Consider the following 15,118-nt stretch of genomic DNA (forward strand, 5'->3'; position numbering starts at 1 on the left):
GCTGCCCATCTCCTCTGCAGGCACCCTGGAGTTACCATGGAGACAGAGCTCTCTGCCCTCCCCTGGCCCACTGGCCCAGCCAGGCGAGTCTCTGACGGGAGGGACTGGAAGGACACCTGTCCCCCAGTGGGTGAGAGTGCACATATGTGCCCTCCCACAGGTGCTCCCATTGCTGTGCCAGAGAAGAAGCACCCTTGGGCCCATGGGGCTCCTAAGCATCCAGGCCCCACACTCCAGGGAGTCTGGATGAAGGGAAATGGGCCCAGCCCCACCCAGACCTGGGCCAGGTCAGGACTGGGGGCCAGAGAAGCCCAATGGGCAGTGCTTTTCCTAGTCTTCCCTCCCCTCCTTCCCCACCCTAGATGCTGGGCACGACTGCAAATCCACAACCCCCTGGAAACTCCAGGTCACTTAAAACCACTCTACCCCTGGCAACTGTCTGCCCAGTGGGCAAGACCCTCAGGCTGTTAGGCAGGGAAAGAGGTACCTGCCCTGCAGTCTATCCTTCCAACATACTTGGGTTGTAGCAGGGGCACAGGCTCAGAAAGGAAGAGAGATGGTCTGGGTTACACACTGTGAGGACAGCAGAGCAGGTCAGAACATAGGCTCTGCAGGGTGGAGATCTAGCAAGATAAACCCTGTGCCCCACCCCCACCTCAATTCCTCACTTCAAGCTCAGCCTCCCTTACCCTGGTCCCAGAGAGCAACAGTACTGCTGGAGCATTCGGTTTCCCCAAGCCATGTCCCCAAGGCTAAGCCCCTGGGCAAAGTCACACTGAGAGGGACCCAACCCAGAGCAAAGTCAGAGTCCCTAGACCCTGTCCACCTTGGAGGGCTCCATCATCACTGGCAAGTGCCCAGCTCTACTGCCTGCCCGTGCAGGGGCCTGGAGGCTGAGCAGAGTTGAGGGGCTGGCGGACTGAGTGCATGCATCTAACCCCTAACCCCAAGGTGGCCACGAAGCACAGGTATCCCAGGAATGTCCACTTCTACCAGGCCTCTTCTTCCACATTCCTGCGGCCCCTCCCACAACCCGCCAGGAATTCCTTAGAGTAAACACCAGGCCCCTCTGGGGGCACCAGGGCTCAGTGTTTGCCCACTCCCTGGGGCACACGCAGACCCCTGCTCTCCCCCAGCTCTAGTGAGGCCACTGTAGCACCCCGTTCAGCCCCCTCCTCCCCTGCGTGTCCGGGGATGCTGAAAGAACAAACACAAGGTGGCCACTCCGGGGCCCTGCCTCCCAGCCCCATCCGTCCTGGGTGGGTGCAGTGACCTCCCTACCAGTCTTGTGCCCCAAGTGAGTCAAGTGGCTAGAGATGAAGGGTGGAAGCTACAAAGGCACAAAAGGACCCTACCTGGCCCAGGTCCAGGGTAACATTGACCTCGTTGTACTCCAGGCCGCGAGACAGTGGTGGGCTCTGCCACCAGCGCTCGGTGCCGTCGATGGCATTGCTCACGGGATGTGCCTTGTTGTGGTTAGCAGCCGTGCAGATGTCGCAGTACTGGCCCTACCGGGAGAGGGAAAGGAGGTGGTCAGGAGCCTAAGAAGGGCAGCCCCATACCCGCCCCAGCCACCCTCCTGCCATGATTCAAGCCCTGGGTCCCCTTCACACCAACCTCCACCCCGACCAGTAGACCCACATCTGCTGTACATGCTGAGTACAAGTGTGTAGGCATTAGCAGGTGAGGCCTGGGCACCCTGACTGCTGCTCCTGAGCACTGGAAACCCCAGAGCCTCAGTGTCCCCATCTGCAGAGTGGGGTGACACTGCACCTGCCTCAGCCTGCCAAAGGGCATGGCAGCTGCTCCATGACAGTATGGACACCTGCTGGGGCCTGTGCTCGGTGCGGGGGAGGGGCAGTGGGGATAGAAGCCCAGAGGCCGTTCCAGCAGGGTGGTGAACTACTGTCCCTGGTGGGGGAGGGGCAGAGCCCTGGCTAACGGCCAGTGGAGCCCACCCCCCACAGGAAACTAGACCTGCTTCACACAAAGGCAGCCCTGGAGACCTGGCATTGATTGAGGCCCCAGAGGCCCAGTCTTGGAAAGCAATGGCCCTGCCCCTCCCAGGCTGGGGGAGGGGCCCAGACCTGGTGAAGGAGGTAGGTAGGAGCACTGGAGATCACCTACCCACAACCCCCCAGCCCTGACTTGCACACAGTATGCCCCTGCCTGCCCTGTGTCAGCCCTGGGACTCCACCACGTGCAGGATTATAAAACACAGCAGACTCCACGATGTCCAGTGGCTCACAGGATCCCAGGTTTGGGTTGCCCCTGCCTAGGTGACCTTTGAACCTTCACATTTGCTGTTCCCTCCATCTTAGATGTCACCTCCTCAGCAGGGCCTAAGCTCTGGACCACCCAAGATGCATGACCACCCATGATTTCTCCGGCTATTCCCTCTTGGTGTGGTGTTTATTGCCTGCCTCAGGGCCCCCAGGTCTCAGAGGCAGAGGCTGGTCACCTTCCTCTCTCCTACCTGCACCCAGCCACCACCCAGAGCTGTTGCACAGAGAGAAGAGGGCAATAAGAGGGCCTCGGTAGGGACTCCTGGACTTGAACCTGGGGCTCCCCAGCCTTCAGAGGGGCAGAGGGAGCACAAGAGAGGCCCAAGGGGCTCACTGAGGGCACCACCTCTGGGTGCCAGCTGGGGTGGGAGTGGTCAGGAAGGGAGTAAGTAGAAAGACGTCCCAGGGAGGCTACCTACTGGCCAAAACCCTCCCAGGGTTTGGGTGGGCCCAGGATCAAAGGTGGAAGGTGGGCCTTCCAGGAGCCCAGGGAAGCCAGTGCTCAGCCCCTGCCAGGTGGCAGAGATGATCTGGAGTTAGGGAGAGGTGGTCCAGTCCCCACTCAGTCAATCACTGAGCAGCAAGCCACAGTCTAGGCCTCCCTGCCAGCCTCTGGCTTACAGGGCTGGGAAAAATGCCCCACCCCCACCTTTGCTACAGAGGGTCCTGCCAGGAACAGAGCTAGGAAACCAGGGGTTGATAAGGACTTCCCCTTCCAGTGAGTCACCAGTTGGCCTGATTCTGGGCCAGCCCAAGTTCCTCTGATGCCCACCTGAGACTACGAGAATGGGAGACCCAGCTGACCTCTACCAGCCCCAGGCACCCACTCTCGGCCTCATGCAGAGCCACAGCAGGGAGTACCAAGGCTCCCACCTAGGACATCATAGGCTTCTTCTATCCCCATCCCCTACAATGGTTGGGGCTGCACTGTGGGTCCCAGGGTTCCACATCTCCCGTGACCCACCCCCCACACTACAGCAGGATGGACTCTGGGGATGCCCTCATGTCATCACACCACCTGGCCAGGTTCTGTGGGCCAGGTCCTGTCACTTGGAAATGGTTCTCTGAGACTCACTGCACTTAGAAGTAGGGAAAAAAGCGTCCATCCACCATGCAAGCTCAGTGCTAGATGTGGACTGCAGGAAGGCCCACTCCGAGTACAGCACACTGCTACCGACATCTGCAGAGCAGTCACTGTGTGCCTGCTTTCCAGGCTCCGGCACCAGGCTCTCAACCTCAGGTGAAGCACTCTACAGGTAAAACTTGGGGCTCAAACTGATGGAGTAGCTCACGTGGTAGCGCGCCTACCAAGCAAGCATAAGGCCCTGAGTTCAAATCCCAGTACAATAAATAAACAAACAAACAAAAACTTGGGGCTCAGACAGGAAACTGCATAGCTGAGGACAGGCAGAGCAGGGCTTTGACTCCAACCACCAGGCTTCTATGCTTTTAAAGCACTATCCAGAGGTAGTAACAGCCACAAGGTGACAGACCCAAGCAGGTAACCCTGAGCAATGGTCTGTGTCATGGATGGAGCAGGTGATCTGGGGTCCAGAAGTGGACTAGGGCCTCCCCCACTGGGGCAGCTCCTAGAAAAGCAACAGCCAGACCCAGCCAGGCCCTGCAGGGCAAGTCTGGAGACACTACACAGCTCCTTCCACCCCCAGGACAACCAAATGGAGTGGGGGTCCCCAGCCAGGAGGCATTGGCTTCCCACTGCTCACTCGAGCTAAACCTGTTTTGGATGTGGGGTTTTCATGCAGGTGTCTGCACCTTTCCAGGCTTTGGTTTCCCTGCCTGAAGATCAGGCTTGCCACCCACTATCCAAAGGGCTGTGCTCTGCTAGACTTGGAGGGAATGCCCCTGGGAGGTGAGGGGAGGGGTTCCTGCTCCTCCTTCTCCACTTGGAGCTCCTGGGCCCTCCTCCCCCACCCCAGCTAATCCATTTTCAGCTACTCCTCCCCTTCCCAGGAAGGTGGAAGCAGGTCCCTAGAGGCTCCAACTTGGGTTACATCTGCCCCAGCGTCCCCAGACTCTTCCTAAAGTGGGGCAGGGAGGGGAGTCTGGCCTAGGTAAGCTGCCAGAGAGCCCTGGGAGTACACTTTGCCCCTCAAGGCTGACCTTTATACACCCTCCCCCCAAGACTGACCCCAGCGGAGATCCAGAGACTCCCATCAGCTTGCTTCCCTGGGCAGGAGTCCAGCTAAAGGGCCACCTAGCTGGGCCCACCTTCAGGCTCAAGGCTTGCCGGGCGCGCCTCCAGAGGGTATTCAGGAAGGAATCCACATCTCCCCAGGGAGACTGAAACCCAAGGATCTGACACCCGGTGATCGGAGGGCTGGCTGCCCATGGCCGCCTGCATGTACTCCCACTCAGTTCAAACCTGCGCTGCTTGTCCCCCCCCCCCGCCTCCCCACCCCGTACCTGGGGGGGGGGTCCCCACCGAGTTTCTGGACACATAGTGGAGAGGCTTCAACCCTAGGCTAAGCAGTGAGAACCTCGACACCAGGAGCAAGGCCCCTCCCGCCCACTCCCGCCCTCATCCCGTCCCCATCCGGAGGCCAGCAGGTTCCAGCCTGTCCCGGGGGAAGGCGGAGCGCCCACCCCTCCCCACAGGCAGCCTGCACCTAAGCCAAGTCCCGCCCTCGCCGGGATCCCGGACTTGGGGCCGCCAGTCACTGGGCACCAGCACCCTCCCGCCCAGGTCACCACCACGGAGCTGAACTGGGGCCCGCCGTCCCGGTCCGCGGCGGGGACATTTCATTGGCCCTTGAGAAGGGACGCGCAATTTCTCGGGCCAAGCTTGAGTGACCGGGCTGGGTTCCCTCTAGGTCCCCCGAAATGCGGAACCACGGATTCGGGACAGGAGAGTCTGCACCTGGACTTTCTCGGGCCCAAGACACTCCGGGAGGAGTCGGGCTAAGTTTTGGAGTCAGAGTCCGAGCCCGATCCGTCCCAGGCGCCCGGGTTCAAATGCCATCGGGGCGGTGTACCCACTTCCACGCCCCGCGCTCACCTGGATGGTCTGGTTAGGGTCTCCGCCGGCCACGGGACCCCCCACCAGCTTGCAGTAGAGGTCTTCGGTGGGGCGCGGGGCGCCGCGCGCCGGGGCCTCCTCGCCGCAGGTCGCGGACGCCGCGATGCGGGCTCCCTCGGCCAGGTTGAAGTAGGGCGGGTGCAGGCTGAAACCTCCGTCCGCCGGGGCCCGCGCCCGCGCCGCGCCCAGCAGTAGCAGCCCCGCCAGCAGCAGCAGCGGCGGCGGCGGCGCGGGGCCCCGGGAGCCACCCGCGCGCAGTGCGCTCAGCGCGCAGAGCCGCGCGCCGCGCTTCGCCATCTTCCGGCCCCCGGCAGCTTCTCCGAGCTCCAGGGACAGCGCTGTGCGCGCGGCGGGAGCTCGGCGAGTCTGGAGCGCGGCGGCCCGCCGGGCTCGCTCCGCCCGCGGACGTCAGGCCCCGCCCCGGCCCGCCCGGGCGCCCGAGCCCCGCGCCCCGGGGAGGGGGTTGGGGGGAGGGCAGAAGGAGGGGCAACTGGACGGCATTAACCCTTCAGACCCTGACCCAGCCGGCCTCCGGAAGGGCCACCTGCTGGCCCCAGGCCAGGCCGTGAGAATTTGGCGCTACTGTGCCTCCTCGCTCCCCCAGGTCGTGGCTGGGGTCCCTCGTGGGTCCCTCGCAGTAGTACTGCTCGCCCCTCCAGGCCCCGCAGCGCCGTCTATGTTTCCCTAACTTCAGGCACCTCTCAGCCACCCCGCCCCACCGCTCCAGTTGTCCCCATCCTGCTGGTGTGCGGGAAGTTACATTCGGCCAACTGTGGCCGGCTAAGGGCAGGGGCGCTGAAGGGGTCCACATCCCAGGTAGGGGCTCCTGGGGACCAAGGATGCCTACAGCCCAGAGCGTGCTGCTTAGGCTGACTCCTGAGAAAGGCAGCTTTGGTCACACATCTATCAGGCAAGCTGTGCGCCTGGAAACACCTGTGCTTCTGGGTATTGAGGACCCCGACCCCTCAGCCAGGCCCCTGCCCGCTGGGGAACTCCAGGGCACTAAGAAAACAGCGCAGGCCCTAGAGCCCATCTCAGAGCTCGAGCAGTTGTTTCTGCCTTTGCAGCTACAGCCCCTGGGTCTCCTCCCCTTGGGTTCCTGGGCCAAATTGGGCTCAAGGGAAGCCCCGAGGGGGTGGGGGTGGGGCCACAGCTGCCGAACTGGCAGCTCCCCCAATCTGTGAGCCAGGCCAGTCAGGCCAGCCAGGGCCATTGTCCCATGTGGGCGGTGGGACTCCCATCTGGATGGGATCCCTAGATAGCCCTAGGGGGCTGGGTGAGTTCATGGGGTGCTGGCCAGCGGCTTCTGGCTGGGGTTCTGAGCCGGCAGCTGTACAAAAGGTTGTGCATCTTCCTGGCTGCCCCTGGCCTCCTACAGATCTCAAATCCCAAGGGGCTGGGTGGCCCCTTTTCAGAGTCGGGGAAATTCGAGGAGGGGACAAGCTGCTCTCCCTTGCTCCTTTCACTTTCCCTCCTCAAAATTCCTTTGTAATATCACTGTTAGTTCTCCCACCTGGGGGAGGGAGAAGGAGCCACTCCCCTTTGCAGAAGTTCTGGTGGGGACAGGGTGGGGCAGGGCTGCCCAGAGGGCGAGCGGGAACCATGGAGGAGTCCCATATTCTGCAAGAGTCAGGCTCAGGAGTTGATTTACAATCCGAACAAGGGACAGCTGAGGCAGTAGAAGGTTCCCAGATGATGTGCCCCACCCTACCCCTGCCCAAGGTCCTCCCCACCCCACCTACCAGGGGGGTGTGCTCTGGCTCCAGTCTCCCTTGACAGCTGGAAGTCCTGACAGCCTTGGGGACCTGAGGCTGAAACACTCCCTCCCCCAGGGTCTGCCAGACTCTTGAGAACCTGCCAGCTTCCCAACAGTTCCTGGACGTCCAGCAGGCAGAGGTTGGGCCGGGAGCCCTCTGAGCCTCCTAGTGGTCAGGCTAGCCTCTGCTGTCCCAGGGCAATGGCCAGGCATAAGAGGGGTGGTAGCTTGAGAATGCGCTGAGTCAGGCGGGAGAGTCAGGCAGAGAAGCCAGCACCTGGGGGGTTAATCCTGGGGTGGCTGCTTCCCGGCAGACAGCTGTCCCTGGAGCAACTGGCAGTGGGCAGAGGAGGGTGAAGTGGGCAGAGGACAATGTTGCACAAGGACTGGTGAGGCATCCCTGATCTGCCCCCACTCTGTGCCAGCTGGTGTGCCAGGGCTGGGAGGGGACAGTAGCAGCCCATGGAGGATCTATCCCAGCCTGATGCCTGGTGGGAGGAGGAGCAGGGGCTTAGCTCTGCCCCCCCCCCCCGTCCCCTGCTGATCAGGTCAGAGCTGGACTCATCAACACGTGGGCCACTTCTTGTCTTCCTCTGGTTTATAGGCAAATCAGGCACTTTTCTTCCTTGTAGATTGAGAAACTAGGCCAGGTCAGTGAAGAGCACACAGAGAGGAAGCTGGTCATTCACTCGTGTTGTAACCACACTCTTTGGGACCTTTTGGGCATTGGTCTTTAACATAGTGCCTTTCTCTCCACAACTCAGACAACACCACCCGAGTTCTGCCAGGATCCAAAGAGAGGGCACCCAGTCCAGGGTGAGGTGAAGGAGTCAGCTGGCCAGTACAGGGACGTGGAAGCAGCCATTCTCTATCCTAAGAAGCTCTGCTGCCTGTTCGTGGAACCACCCAAGATCTAGAGCCCTCCCCACACACCGCCAGGGTGACAGGAGCCTGGAGCGAGGGACGGTGGTAGCCCTGGAGGGGAAGGGGCATTCCCTGAATGCAGAAGGGGGTCTGGCAGATCCCCTCCCAGCCCTGTGAGCAGCCTCTCGCCTGAGCCTCCAGTGGCTTTCTCTTCGCAGGGGTCCCTAACCCCTACATGGCCCACCTGGGGACAGCTGTGGGAACTGGGCAGGCACAGGCCTGGGAATACTGCCTTGGGAACCTCTGGGGAGCCACGCTGGTGACATGGGCACCCCTTGCTCCCTACTCACTGTATCACCAGGTGTCACAAGCAGCAACAGGACTGCCAGAATAGCTCAAGTGGTAGAGTGCCTGCTTAGCAAGTGTGAGGCCCTGAATTCAAACCCCGGTACCACCAAAAGACCAAACAAAATAAATGGCGAAAGACAACCACAGGTCCTAGGCCAAAGGCTCCAGGTGACCCTGGGCCTCAGGGGGGTTCTTGCTACTCTTACAGAGGCTCCAGCCCCAGGATTGGGGACACATTGCCCCTGCAGGAAGAGGGTTTGGGGAAAAGCCTGTATGGAGGTTTCAGGTATCAGAGGACCACATCAGGGCTGCTCCTACTCCCTCCCAGCAGCCAGTGGTAGAATCTCTGCCTCTGTCTGTGGGGCAGAGAAACCAGGAGCAGGCATCAGGGCTGAGTCTGGTGTCTACTGTCATTATGGGCCAGCTCTGTCCTCTGAGGAGGACACAAACTAGCTGGGTGCCAGGAGGACGCACAGTGGGAGAACTCGTCAGGGTGACTGAAATCCAGCGAGATGGGCAATCCCTGGCCTCTGCTGGCCCTCAGCAGGCACTGTCCACTGTGAGAGCCAGCCCAGAGCCTGGGAGCTTGGGGGGCTGGGGGTCGGTGGGCGGGACAGGTCTCAGTGACCCATCCCCCAGACTGGGAGCACCCCTGCCCCTAAGGACAGCAGCCTGTCTCCAACCTCCTGCTCTCAGAAGGGTAGGGCATCTTCAGCCAAGGAGGGTCTGGAAATAGCCCCTGACCGCTCCCTCGTAGCTGCAGCTTCCTCTGGACCCCAGTGAGGGACCACGGAGGCCAGGCTCTGGGTGGATGCTAACCAGGAGCAGAGAATTTTGACCAGCATGCTTTCTGACCCTGGCCCTGCTCTCCAGGCCTCTGACCCTGCTGTTCCTCCACCTGCTGTATGCCCAGCTCACAGGCCATGGGGCCCCAGGCACAGGTCATAGGCAGCCCCTCAGCACTGGGCCCCGGGTGAAGACCCCTGCTTACAGCACACTATCTCATTTTCATGAAGGAGGAACCCAAGACTCCAAGAACACCAGTGACATATGCAGGGACCATGATCTGTGCCTGCCTGCCCTGTGGTATCCACTGCAGCCGGACCAGAAACAGTCGCTGCCACACAGATGGAGGCCTGGTAGGTGGGGTAGGTGGTGTCCAGGTGCCAGGAGCATTGAGCACTGGTCCTCCAGGCCCTGGGCTCTCCACAGAGTCCACCCAACTCATTTTCTTCCCAAGTGGGGTTAAGGTGTAGCTTGGGCTTGGTGGCCTGAACAGAGAGGCCTGATCCCATACAAGCACACAAACCTGGGGTACTCAGATGTCGGGGGCGGGGCACTCAGATGGGGGATCCCTGCTACCACTGAGCTGCAAGGACCAGAATGGTCCCTGTTTTCAGGAGTTATCCTGGACCCCTGCTGGGTGCTGGGCCCAGAGCTGGCCCAAGGAGTCTCACTGGCCTCTCTCCAGCCCCAAAGGGGCTCCCTGCTTCTTAGGATCAGATCCAGACCTCCTTGCTGCCCCTACCTTCCAGCTACCCAGCCTGAGCACTTGGATCCTCCAGTCCTTTCCACGCTCCCTCACTTGGCATTTGATCTTGTTACCTGTACTCAGAACATGAGACTTGGGCCTCCGTCATCTTGCTACCTCCCTCCTTCCCAGTGAAGCCCCTCAGGAGTCCAGGCCTGGCTTGGTTTCTTGGTCACGTTCAGTCTGTCAGCCAAGTCTAAGCTATCTTTCTCCTGTCTGGCTGTGCTATTCCCAGGAGCAGGCAGGAAGGGGCCCCTAGAGCACCAGGGAGTGAAAGGCAGGTGACCCAGGGACTGGGGGTCACCTGCCCTGGGTCACGCAGGTTGCTGAGCTCCCTGTAGCTTAGAAAGACACTTTCAGTTTCTCAGGGGAGCCCCTCATCACTGTGCCTTTCACAATTCCCAGCCTGGGGTCCTGGGAGCTGGAAGGAGGGGCTCACCTTGAGAAGCAGTCCCTGCTGGAGGAGGGGGCATGGGGGGGCTGCATCTATGTGAGACATCACCCCCACCCACCCAGCTCAACAGAGACCAGCCCTCGGCTTGAAGGACAAGTTGCAGGTCCTCTCAGGCCTGGCAGCCTCCTGGAAGGGAACAGCATAAGAGGCTGGTGAACCCCAGAGATCCAACCAGGAGAAGGACTGGCCCTGCCAGTGGTGAGGCTGCTCTTCAGACCCCAGCCTCAAGTCGGGGACCCAAGAGAGAGCTCCCAGCACCTTGCTGAGGTGTAAGGTTGGGGATCCAGCTCTCCCACCCGGAGGAAAGGGCAACTCATTTAAACATCCAGCAGCACACCTCAGCAGGTCCACATCTGCTGCTCGCTGCCTGTGTTTCTACGGCAGCATATTTTTTAACCTTTAACCTTTTAACCTTTGATCCCACTCCAGTCCTCCTCCTCACTGTCACCACCTCCTTGCTCTGGGCTCCTGATGGGCAGCCCTGGAGCCCAAGGCTCAGACCTATGGGGAGACAGGAAAAGGGGGGGGTCACTGCACAGTGGGAAGGTGGTGGCACCCAGACAATCTGCACCTAACTGTGGGAGTGGACCATCACAGCACCAAGGCTCCAGCAGGCCCCTCCCCACCCTAGGCCTGGCCAAACTCTAGTTCCCGTGGGGCGGGTAGGGGTGAGGGCTCTGAGCTTCTCCAGAAGGTGCCCACAGGCGGCCTTATATGGCCAGGAGGCCTCGCGCCCAGGAGGAATGTCATCCCCCAGGAAGGCCTGGTGGGCAGAGCCAGAGCCCACACAGGGCCAGGGTTCCGTGAGCTGACAGCCTTCAAATGCACCATAAACCTGGCCTTCTGGGCTCATAGCCCATCAGAGGGAGCTGCCTAGCAGGCCCCTTGACAGCTTTAGGACAGCTAGTAGGGGCCGAGGGAGGAAAGGGGCCCTCATGCTTCCCTTGTTACAATAGGATGAGCAGGTTCCCCAAGCCTGTGCCAGGTTTCCTGCTCCGGCAAGAGCAGCGATTGGAGGTCAACCTGTTCCTTCCAGCATCAGTCAGCAGTTTCCAGACACACCAGTCCCCACAGGGTTCCATCCTCTGCCTGAGCCCAGCAGCTCTGCTCTGTGCCAACACAAGCCAGGGCCACACCACATCCACCACCTGTGCCTCTCCATCCCTCACCTTTCTCTCTTTCCTGATTGGCTCCTGGGGTTTGTATTCTCTGGCTGTGCTCTCTCTCTCTCTCTTTCTCCCCCACCCCCACCTTTCTCTTTGTCTTCCTGTCTTCTCTTACCCCCCTGCCCACTGCCCCATTGCTGCCAAGCAGGGTATGGTCTTGGCAGGGCTGGACTGGGGAGGGCAGTGAGCCAACTGGAGGACACAGATGTCTTGGGCCTCTGAGCCCCCAGCTCTGCAGCTGCCTCAGTTCCCTGGCCACAGTGTGTGTGTGGGAGGAGTGTCAATGTCTCCCACCTCCATGTGCAACCCCCATGGGCCTCATCACTGTTGTAGCTACTGGTGGTGAGCTGCCCTGCCTCCCGCCCCCAGCAGTGGTGCTACTAGGCCCTTCCATGGTGCCAGACCCTGGTATGGATGGAGCAAAGGAGGATGAGGGTGGAGAAGGAGAAACCATGATTCCCACCACCTGACTGCACTGTGCAGGTGGGCTCAGGAGAACCAGAGAGTCAATGCTCCCATTTCACAGAGCAGGAAACTGAGGCTCTGGAAGGGGTGGGAGAGGTGGGAGATGTGCGTCCCAGTCGGGGACAAGGTGAGGGGCAGGGCTACCACATTGGCCTGGACCCACTGGTGCTGAGCCCCTCAGCGGTTCAGGCCTAGGAGGCCTGGGATGTCCCTTCCTTGTCCCTAGGTCCCCAACCCCAGCCTTTCATAGCCTCCAGTGCTCCAATTCACTGTCCCCAACACCATAGGGTCTTTGTATCAGCTGTACCCTCCAGCAAGACCACTTCTGCCCACTACCCACCCTTCAGATCCCACCCCAGGCTTCCTGTTCTTCAATCAGCACCTTATTTACTTCATTGCATTGCAAGTGCCACGAGGCCCACTCCAGGGGTTTGTGCCACAGTGGGGTACCAAGGCCCTGCCTCACGCTGGTGGAGTGGGGCTGGTCCAAGTTCTGAATGGAGCATCTTCCACACTGGGACCTGCGCCTCATGCAGCACAGTCAGCCCTGTCCTCACACAGCAAGGTGCCATTGCTGCCCCAAGCTCATGGAGGCTGTGTGGTGGCCCTGGGAGTCAGGAGGCTACTCTCTTCCCCAGGAGGCTGGGCACTGCCTTGGTGATGCTGCCACTTCTCCAGATCTCGGGAAAGTTCTGGACATTTTGTGAGTAGAAAAAAGCCTTTCTGTCACTGCCGTCAAGGGAATGGGGCAAAGGTAGGCTCAGGTGGTATTGAGGAAAGCCACACTGACCTCATCAAGAGGTGAATGATGGAGAGTGAATGCAGAGGACATGTGGTCACCATCATGTAGAATCCTCGCCAATAGGAGACCCCCAACTGGTTCATTTTCGTTTGTTTTTAATTTCCCCAACAGGTTCTTGAGGATGCCCGGGATGGAAATAACCATGTTCTGCTCGATAGTAGACAAAGGGCCATGAAAACCTGGAGCCACTGCAGCTTGGGACCTGTAGAGGCTGAACCACCTCCAGGGCTGTCCTGTCCAAGGCCAGCACACCAAGACCACTGACCATGTGGCTGTACCACTGGTGTGAAGAAATAAGTCCTGAGGCCTTTTCTGTGACGTGGCTTATAGTCCTACGGAAAAAAAAGAGAGAGAAAAAAGGGATGAAATGCTGTGACTCATGTCAGTTTCCCCAGACAGGAGCCCACAAGGCAGGGGTGGTTGTGTGGCCTGAGCACAGCACTGAGCACTTCTGAACAACAGTGGCCAAGTGACCAATATTTGCCCTCTGTCACCCGCACACTGGCCTGAAGGTCATGCCTCCCTCCTGTGCCAGGCAACAGAGGCCTTGAGATGAGGGCAGTTCAAGTGGACGAGGACTGGGTGCTCAGACACTGTCCTCCTTTTGTGGCCACTAAGCAGAATCACAACATCAGACAAGTGTGTGACAAGGTGGGGGACCAGGACCTCGTGCACAGCTGGAGGGATGCAGCCACTATGGAAACCAGCAATTCCAGTAATTAACACAGAATCACACACAATCAGGCACCTCACTCCCAGAGACTTCCCACGAACGTGGACTTGTGAGCCACAGAGCCGTGCGTGGACATCCGCAGGAGCACAAGTTACCTCAGCCAAAAGGTGGAGAGAGCGCAGTGCCACCAGCCGGGAATGGGCAGAGGACAGCGTCCACCCACACAATGTGCATCAGTGTGTGAAAGAAAGGCCAGAGCTCCCACCTGCTGCTGAGGGGCCTGGGGGCTAGCTCTTGGAGAAGCTGCCCAGGGACCGGGGGTGGGAAGCTCAGGCGTGCTGTGGCCACTGGCCCTTCTGGGTGTCAGAGAGAGGCTTGGCTTGGCTGAGACCATGGACCTGGTCTTGAACTGAGTGGGTGGCCGGGGGGCATCAGGGCTACCTCCCAGTGCCTGTGGGCCATCCACACAGCCTGCCAACACCAGCTGGACCCTGTCCCCATGCACCGAGAAGCGTGTGTCCATGAGTGTGGGACACCAACACCCAGCGTGATGCTGACTTAGCCTGGAGCGAGATACTGTGTGGTCCCAAGGACAGGGAGCCATGGTTCCCCGCCTATCTTCAGTCTGGCCTCTATCTGAGTTACTGTGGAGTCTGGGGAAGGGCAGTAAAAGCCCCCTGCCCTGTCCTGTCCCATAAGACAGGATGCCTGACAGGGGCCATCCAAGGTCCTAGTGCTTCAAACCACCATATCATACCCCAGCTGCTTCCATCTACTGTCCCCCACTCTCACAGAGGCAAGATGGAGGTGGGGGAGGCTTTGGGAAGGAGCTCAGGATGCCGGGCTCAGTCAGGGAGGTGCCTACTCCAGCCTGCAGTGCCCTTTCCCAGGCAGGCCAGGAAGCCTCCAACTCAGCCCTGGCCAACTAGAAATAGAGGGGTGGGCCAGGTAAGGAGACCCCCTCTGGAAACCAGCTAAAATAAACCCCCTGCCCATGTGGAGTGGGAGGGGAAAAGGTGGGGGACAGCTCTGTTTGCCCCGTGTTTCAAACAAAATATTTGTCCTGCAGCTCTTCTAGGGAAATATTTCCGGGGAATGTAAACACACCGGAGACTTGGAAGGCTCCTGCTGGCTGTGGAGGGTGATGGGGTCCACTCACACAGTATCCCCCTAACAGACCGGTCAGGGGGTCCATGCCTGGTCTTGTGCTGGGCTTCATCTGAAGCAGTGGCTGTGAAACAGGCAGAAGGAGAGCCACTGCCCAGAGCCTCTTGGTAGTCAGGACAGGGTGGGATCCCCCTTCATCCACCACCCCTTGCTCCTAACTCCATCTGGCCTTGCTTGGAACATCAGTCTAGACATGGCCCCTAGGGCTACAGGGCACAAGTGGTGAATTGTGTTTACCTGCCTTCATTTTCTCAACCTGACTTGGGCCTCTGACCCAGCCCCTCTTCTGTGTGCCTCCTGATGGGAAGCTGGGTCATCTGGTGGAGCCCTTACTACATGAGAGACTGCTGGATGCACCCATTTGACTCCAGGCATAGGTGCCAGGTGACACTGCCTAGCCCCATTAAGTCTCAGCAGAGCTCTGTCCCAGCCCCCTGCTGGGCTGGTAAATCCCTGGCCTTGTCAGCCAGGAGTTCTCCTCCATCCCAAATGGTATCTTAGAGGCAGGGTATGTGCCCTTCCATCCAGCCAAGGCTGCCCCTAAGTGTACTGGGCTGAGCCCTGGCCTAG

General features: G+C 60.0%; 1 protein-coding gene across 6 annotated transcripts in view; it reads right to left on the reverse strand.

Annotated features, from left to right (window-relative positions):
* Lama5 (laminin subunit alpha 5) overlaps positions 1-5,649 on the reverse strand; it is a 46,981-nt gene extending 41,332 nt beyond the window's left edge. For 2 of the 6 annotated variants that reach the window (XM_074075072.1, XM_074075071.1), the window contains exons 1-2: positions 5,302-5,642; positions 1,356-1,508 (exon numbers count right to left, since the gene is read on the reverse strand). In XM_074075072.1, coding sequence (XP_073931173.1) covers positions 1,356-1,508; positions 5,302-5,619 — 471 coding nt within the window. In that variant the 5' untranslated portion in view covers positions 5,620-5,642. Of the gene's footprint in view, positions 1-1,355; positions 1,509-4,709; positions 4,791-5,301 lie in introns of those variants that run through there. The other 4 variants (XR_012448333.1, XM_074075070.1, XM_074075074.1 and 1 more) reach the window with 4 other exon arrangements.
* Between the last annotated feature and the right edge of the window lie 9,469 nt (positions 5,650-15,118).

Source organism: Castor canadensis, chromosome 5 (assembly GCF_047511655.1).
Source record: "Castor canadensis chromosome 5, mCasCan1.hap1v2, whole genome shotgun sequence".
Classification (NCBI taxonomy): domain Eukaryota; kingdom Metazoa; phylum Chordata; class Mammalia; order Rodentia; family Castoridae; genus Castor; species Castor canadensis.